This window comes from Vitis riparia, chromosome 13 (assembly GCF_004353265.1).
Source record: "Vitis riparia cultivar Riparia Gloire de Montpellier isolate 1030 chromosome 13, EGFV_Vit.rip_1.0, whole genome shotgun sequence".
Lineage (NCBI taxonomy): Eukaryota > Viridiplantae > Streptophyta > Magnoliopsida > Vitales > Vitaceae > Vitis > Vitis riparia.
The window spans coordinates 24,824,634-24,832,803 of NC_048443.1; the positions used below are offsets into that span (position 1 = coordinate 24,824,634).

Below are 8,170 nucleotides of genomic sequence, written 5' to 3' on the forward strand. Positions count from 1 at the left end.
GATTTTGTTTTTTTAGAAAACATTATAAGTAATTTTTTAATACTACAAGTGATTTTTAAAATTTTTAAACAAAACACCGAATGTTTTTTCAAAACCATCTTTTAAATTAAAAGTGTTTCTGTGAAATGGAATCTAAATATATGACATAACATCAGAGGATATCTTATACATTGTAAATTAAATCTAGGTCATAGATAATTAGATATTAATTAATGGAATATGATGCATTTTCGGTTGTAGGGAAAGACTGTCGTTTGGATGCGATAATTTAAATTCAGCACCGCTCCTTATTCCGATTGAGAATGGGAAAGTGGTTCCACCCAATCACCGGCGGCGGGAATGCGAGAGCGATGAGGAAGTGAGGACTGAGGACTGAGGAGCTCCATAAACCTATATATTCAATCCCCAGTTGAGGTTTGTGCAATATTTGTTAGCTAAACGCGAAAATATTGAGCTATATCTCAATTCTGATTAGGGTTTCAATTCAAGAAAGCTACTGCGGTGATTCATGGAGTTTGGAGCTTCTTCTAGGGTTTTAAACCCAAATCAGCGGTCCCTCTTCAACCCTATATCAAGCTACCACAAATCAATAGGCCTCTTTTGCTCCTATAACCCTCATCATCCTTCAAACGTGTCGTTTCACATTTCTGCAGCAAATTCTCGCAGAGATTGTATTTGCAAAGCCATCGTCAAAGACAACAGTATTAAATCTGAAAAGGTGATTCATTCATCATCCCTGATTTATGATGTGATATATTTTGACTTGTTGATATAAGTTACAACGGAATAGCACATATAATATTTGATATTATGGACAAAAAAAAAATCATTTGCTGGTATGAAGACTTGGTTTTAGTTCAGAAACCCTTGGCGAAATGGAAGCATTATTGCCAGAGTTAAATGTCTGCTTCTATGTGTTTCAACTGAAAATATCATAGTCGATGTAAAAGCAACCAAATGGCTGGTAATAGTGCTTTCTGGGGAAAAAAAGGGACAAAAAAAAAACACAAAAAAGGCATAACTAAGCTGGGATGGCTAACTAGTTCATAGAGCATCTGTGTCAGATGGAATGGATTCTTGATTCTTAAGCTCCAGATTTTCTAATGTCTAATGCATTACCACCCATCTCGTTTTTAGAGTCTTTATCTTTTACAGGATCAATCCCAAGCCTGGAAATAATATGGTTGCAATAGGTAAGCAATCAATGTGAAACAGTGTAATGGGTAGGCAACAAATGCTATGCCCTTGAGTGGATGGTCATGAACAATCTGATATTATGATGCTGCTGAAGATTATATGGAATCCATTTGTTAAAAGAATTCCAAACTGGAGCCCCAGTCAGATTCACGTCTCCTTATGCTGAAATAAGTCCCTTGAATATTCCACACAGTTTCAACATGATGTATCTCTTTTTGAATGGGGTCCCTCTAATTTACAAATTTCCCCATAAAGCATTTGTTGGTGGATTCTGAGTCTTTTGACTCTTTGTTCAATCACCTTTGGACTCCATTTGACTGCCTGATTAGGTAGAGGTATCTGTGACGACCTTGTCTAATGCACGCTTTTCTTTGTTAAGCAATCCTTTTTTGGGGGAAGAAGGGCATAAGACACACAATTTATTGTTGTAACTTCAATGTTAGTTAATGTATAAATGCAGCAACATATATGATAAGGGATTTGAAAACATACACTTAGGGACTTTGGGTTACAGGGCATCATGAGAAATATTCCTGAACTCCCATTTCATGGTGCTAATGTAGTATGAACAAAGGAATTTATGTTATAACTAAGATATTTGCATCTCCCACAGAGTGTTTTTGTAAATGTTCTAAGTAAAGTTTTTTTGCCTTTGTCCCTTCAATTTACTGTTTCAGGGGAAAAGGATGCCTGGAGAATATTCTCATGACTTTGAGCTCACAAGCTTAACAGCTTTGTCGCCTTTGGATGGTCGTTATTGGAGTAAAGTCAAGGACTTGGCTCCTTACATGAGTGAATATGGCCTAATCCGCTTTCGAGTTCTTGTTGAGGTACTACTTTAATTCAAAACCTCCTATTTAGTGTCGTATAATTTAGATACCTTCTCTACTCATGTTAGAGCAGTCAACTTTGTTATCATGTATTAGTGTATTTGTGAAGTGTGGTTATGAGCAGAGGGATGTGGGAAAGGCTCGGTCCTGAGGCCATGAAACCAAACTCTTTCCCTTCTACTTTGTAGGACTGTGAGTGTATGGGCTATGGGTCTTGATACTGTGTCTTAGGATAGAAATGGTATGTAAAAGGTTCATTTTTAACATAGAGAATCTCTGTCAGATCAAATGGTTGTTGAAGCTTTCACAAATTCCTGAAGTCACGGAGGTCCCACAGTTCAGTAAAGAAGCTCAATCTTATTTGCAAGGATTGGTTGATGGATTTAGCATGGGTGATGCCTTGGAAGTTAAAAATATTGAGAAAGTGACAAACCACGATGTTAAAGCAGTGGAGTATTTCTTGAAACAGAAATGCCAGTCACATCCAGAGATTGCTAAGGTTTGTTTCGCTTCATCGGTTTCTTAGATGCTAAAATAGTCTATTACTTCAGCCTTGACATAATTGTACCTCTATTTGTTGGCTTTTGCTTTTGCAGTACTCCTTCATGTTTATAGGCTTAATTGTAAGAACTTAAAATACATGATATGATTACTTATCAAAAATTAAAAATTAAAAATTTTAAATTAAAAATACACGATATGATACAACCTTTTTTATGTGAAACAATATGTATCACTGAAATATATCTTATCTTACACGCATTGTAACAATGATACAATGATACAAACGCTTTTGACTATTTTCAATAGTTTCTAGGGAAAATAAAATTTGAAAATGAAAATAATTATTTTAATTGTTAGAATGTACTTTAATAACGGAATTGATAATGAAAAATAAAAAGAGGTAAAATAATCCTACATGAAAATAGTACACCCTTGTTATCAAAGACACATACAAAAGATTGAAACTTAAGTAGATTTATTTTTTATGATAAATATTGGGAATTGTTCCCTGTTATTAATAATATTTTCTTGCTTACTTATCGATAAATAAATAAATATTAGGGAACTGTTAATTGAATAACTTGATTATTGAATTTGAGTATGATGGTGAATGAAAACTTCATATATATATATATATATATAACTTTTGTCTAAGATATTATAAAGTTGAGTTTTGAAAATGTTGTATTAGTTTTTCTCATTTGGATGATTTTCTTTCTTTTAGGGAGGGAATGATGAAGGGCTTGTAAGTTGGAATTTTGATACATATAAGTATATATGACTCATTGGAACTTGGAACTAAAAGTTATCATTAAGACTTCAAAAAGTTGATTTTATGGATTTTTATAATATATGATATTGGTGAATGCCTGGGTTTTGACTCATTTAAGATACATTATACATTATGATATACAACACAAAAAAAAAGAGAAAATGGCACATGATAGTTGATAGAATTTATGAGTTGATGACAATGTTTATGGGTTTTGTTATTTGAAACTTTGACTCCTCTTTCTCTCTCTCCCTCCTCTCCCTATGCATTTATACTTTTTTCTGATTTATTTTTTGTTATGTAAAAAACATTAAGTTACATAATACGATATGATACACAATACAAACACACGCACACACACACACAACACAATTTACAAGTTAACAGCTACATTTCTTGGTTTTAATTATCTGAAATTTTGAGCCCCTCCTTTCTCTCTCTCTCTGCCTCTGCAGTTGAATTTTTTCACTTTCCTGCACATCTGAGGACATTAGCAATTTTCTCTATGTTTCTATGTCTCTCCTTCTCTATCAATCAATTATCTCTATCTATCTATCTCACTGCAGGTGCTTGAATTTTTTCATTTTGCTTGCACATCTGAGGACATCAACAACCTTGCCCATGCATTGATGCTGAAGGAAGCAATGAACACGGTCATATTTCCTGTCATGGATGAATTGATTAACGTTATCTGTAACATGGCCAAGGATAATGCTCATATTGCCATGCTTTCTCGCACTCATGGGCAGGTAAGACAGGTTTTTAGTGTTTTAAAATGAAGCTGCTTCTTGCCTGGCCTTTTATTGACTTTTTCACTGTGTCACTTGTAGGAATACGTGTAAGTTGCACTAGTAAAAATAGATTATGTAGTGTCCTTACCACCAAGAAATTTAAGTATCACCCTTGTTTGACTTCCATCCTTAATTATATCTTTTTATATGTTTGTGTATTTTTTCTCTCTAGAATTTCTTGAAGTCTTCTATTCCTGTTATATGAAAGATAGTGGGTGTTTCTTTGTTTGAACAATTTTATTTATAAGATTCACATTGTAGTTGAACTTATGAATTGTTCTGGGTTTCTATGTTGCTATATCATTGTTCTTTTATGCGTAGTTTACTTACTGATATTGTTTGGTGTCAGAACTAGTATAGCCGTAAACAGGTCAATATGGTTATATATTGGTCAATCATTTTTCTTTACTGTTCTGTAGCCAGCCTCACCAACAACCTTGGGGAAGGAAATGGCAATTTTTGCTGTCAGGTTAAGCAGAGAAAGGCAGGATATTTCTCAAGTTGAGATAATGGGGAAGTTTGCTGGTGCAGTTGGAAACTACAATGCACATCTCATTGCATATCCTGATATTAACTGGCCTCAAATTGCAGAAGAGTTTGTAAAATCACTTGGACTAAGTTTCAATCCCTATGTGACTCAGGTTTGTTTTTGGCATGTCTGCTTTTCCTCCTCCTAATGAAACGTCTTTGTCATTTTCATATTGTGTTTCTAAATCACACAGCCTTGCATTTCAAGAAGTGCTAGCTAATCTCATTTTGACCTTCCATAAACATACTCTATTATTGGCTCATAACAGTCTTACCTTTTTTTTAATCTTCTTTCTAGATACCAAGGGCTCATTTCAGGGTCCATAGGATCATTCACATTAAGTTCTTTATCTTTTGACTTTCTGTTATTTTATTTTCAATCCACAATCCTGATTATCCTTTGCTAGTACCTTTTTCACCCATATGAGAATCATGTTATGGAAGTAGACATTATATATAGGCTTATGGTATTGCAAGTACATTTATGTTCATGCGCTTACATATTTTCCCAATTCAGTAACTTTCTATGTCCTTGTTATGCAGATTGAAACTCATGACTACATGGCAAAGCTTTTCCATGGAATTATCCAGTTCAACAACATATTGATTGATTTTGATAGAGACATATGGAGCTATATTTCTGTAGGTTACTTTAAGCAGGTAAGGAATCTTACATGAATAAATTTTTTTATTGGGTTTGTCTCATATACAAAAAATGTGGATCATTTAACATTCAAAATCTTGAGCAGATAACAAAGGCTGGTGAGATTGGGTCTTCGACCATGCCTCACAAAGTGAATCCTATTGATTTCGAAAATAGTGAAGGTAATCTTGGTAAGGCTAATGGAGGTCTATCTCATCTAAGCATGAAGTTGCCTATTTCCCGATGGCAGGTAACACCTAGTCTATTTTTCTTTGTAACTTTTTTCCTTATACTATCTTTGTATATGTTCTAGGTTCTGTCACCTAGTTTCATCATATCTTAAATCCATGAGTAGCATCAATAGGGTACCAGTTGAAGGAACCAAAATTATACTGCATATAGTGTCTGTATAACAGATGCTAGGAGGAAGTTAAGATTTTTTGCTAATTCCTCTGATGCAAATAAACTAATAAAGAAACAGTTTTAGCTAGATACCAGAAGCTTATGAATCCAAGCTATAAATTATAGTAGTGGTGGACCTGGTGATTGAGGAATGGAGTGCCTCTTATTTTGGGAATACTAATTTTTCTTTTACCCATTCTGATAAAAAAAAATCTTTTATATCTTATTGGCAGCGTGACTTGACTGATTCAACAGTTCTAAGGAACATGGGTGAAGGATTAGGACATTCTCTTCTTGCCTACAAAAGTTCATTACAGGGTATAGCAAAGCTTCAGGTAAGCAATATAATTAATATGTTACATTGCTCCTCTCTTGGATAATGTGCAATTACAGTGACCTGTTATCCTTACATAAGGAAATCAGGAGTAACTGTGTAATATTGAAGGTTGATTATCTTAGTTGATGTGGGAATTAACCTATCAAAAAAAAAATATATATTGAAGGTTGATTATCTGTAAAAACATTATTGTCATGCATCAGCTTAATATTGTTGTGCTGATGACATTACCATTTATTATCCAACTTATAATAGCTAGCACCTTGGCATCATCTGTGGCAAGCAGCTCTCTCTTCTATTCTTTTAATGTTCGATTATTACTTTGAGGTCAAGAAGAAAGAGCTGTAAATGCTTCAGCGTGGGGCAAAACTTTTCTAATTGAACTTATTTTGCACGTTAGGTAAATGAAGCTGGCTTGAGTGAGGACTTGAACCAGTCATGGGAAGTGCTTGCTGAACCAATACAGACTGTATGTGTTTTTCTTCTGGTTTTGTGTGCTATATGTTTGAAGCTTAAAACTGTGAATATTGATTCGATGATTCTCCAACTTTCAAGGATCAATTACTTGTGTAGGATGCTAGTGGTAAATATGCTACTAGATTTTGTAATTTGATTCTGTAATTGTAGTGAAGGTCCCTTTCTGATATATTTTCCTTCCCTTTTCAAAGAGGAAAACAAAAGCAACAACAATAACAACACACAGTCTGTCTTCAAATGCTATGTACTCAAATGATCTCATTTTCCTTAAGATCCAAGTGGGCCTAATAGAAGATTGTATATGAAGTATGAAAAATATACACAAATACTGATTCACTGTTTCCAAGTTGTGTGTGTGTTTTAAATTCTTCCCCTTCCTTAAATTTGATGCACCACTCTTTGATATTAGAAAATGGTTTATAAGCTTTCTCCTTAGACATCATCTGGACTTAATTTACCTCGCTGGGTCAAATCTTACAGGATCAAATCATACAGTTCACAACCTAGAAATCTCATAGGTTGAGTTGTGTCATGTCCCTGCATTTTTTGGTATGTGTTGTCGTCTTTGTGGAGTACAGCTTCTAGTCCTATTCAGGATCGATTGTTCCTGTCTAGCAATGTGATACCCTTGTTTGATGATTTTTAGTGATTAATGCATTCTATTTATTTATTTATTTTAATGGGGATTATAATGTTTTATTTCACATTTTCTGCCTGTTTTATTTATCAATTTTAATTTTAAGACATGATGGTCTTTACTGTAATAGATGACATGGCCCTATTTGAGCCCACATAGTTAAAATTAAAGGCTTCTTAGCAGTTATTTTCAATTATATTTACACTATTATCAGATCTTCCTAATAAGTATCATCACTTGCTATTTCATTTATAGGTGATGAGAAGATATGGTGTTCCGGAGCCCTATGAGAAGCTAAAGGAGTTAACAAGAGGAAGAGCGGTTACTAGAGAAAGCATAAGAGAGTTTATTGAAGGGTTGGAATTACCTAAAGAAGCAAAGACCAATCTCTTGAACTTGACCCCACATACTTATGTTGGAGCAGCTATTGAATTAGCGAGGGCTGTTGACAGAGCTGTGAATTTGGTAAATGGGTTTAAGGCCTTAGGCAATGATGGTTAGAAAAAGCTCCTAGGTATTTATTGTCGTTTGGGTTTGTTGTACTACTAGATCAAAACTCTGCACAGCCTCCTGAACCAGGTAAGTTTGTCCAGGATGCTTCAGTTGGGGATGAAAAAGTAGCATTTTTGTTGGCTGCTAAACAAATGTTTATTAGAATAAAAAAATTATGCCTTCTCTCTTTGAATGCAAAGATGGAGGTTGAAATTTACATGATACCTTGCATTGTTTGATAAAAAATGGAGGCTGAAATTTTGTATCCAAACTTTTTGCTATATATTGGGAATCATCCCATGGCGGTATCCCTGAGTTTCCTTCTTTTTCATCTTCACTGTGTATGAATTCTTCATTTTTGTGAATGCATGGAAATCAAATGGCTGCTGTGGAACATGGTCACCTGGATAAGTAAGCTGTTTGTGAATTGATGGAGGTCTGTGTTTCACAAAAGGTGTGTTGTTTTGGAATTGGGTTGTGGGTCTTTGTGAATGAATGGGACATGAATTTTCTGTTTCCTTATATTCTGTCTCTGTTCACAAGCTTCATGAAAGGTTGAT

General features: G+C 34.4%; 1 protein-coding gene across 2 annotated transcripts; it reads left to right on the forward strand.

The window, feature by feature from the left end:
- Positions 1-258: 258 nt before the first annotated feature.
- LOC117928098 (adenylosuccinate lyase-like) lies at positions 259-7,941 on the forward strand. 2 transcript variants are annotated; one of them, XM_034847933.1, is made up of 11 exons: positions 259-414; positions 490-718; positions 1,875-2,027; positions 2,311-2,526; positions 3,870-4,052; positions 4,514-4,735; positions 5,166-5,282; positions 5,372-5,515; positions 5,901-6,002; positions 6,405-6,473; positions 7,374-7,941. In XM_034847933.1, the coding sequence occupies exons 2-11, from the start codon at positions 509-511 to the stop codon at positions 7,617-7,619; spliced, it is 1,662 nt and encodes a 553-aa protein (XP_034703824.1). In that variant the 5' UTR covers positions 259-414; positions 490-508; the 3' UTR covers positions 7,620-7,941. The 2 variants fall into 2 exon arrangements, with proteins under 2 accessions (XP_034703824.1, XP_034703822.1); XM_034847931.1 differs by having other exon boundaries at positions 259-718.
- Positions 7,942-8,170: the final 229 nt, after the last annotated feature.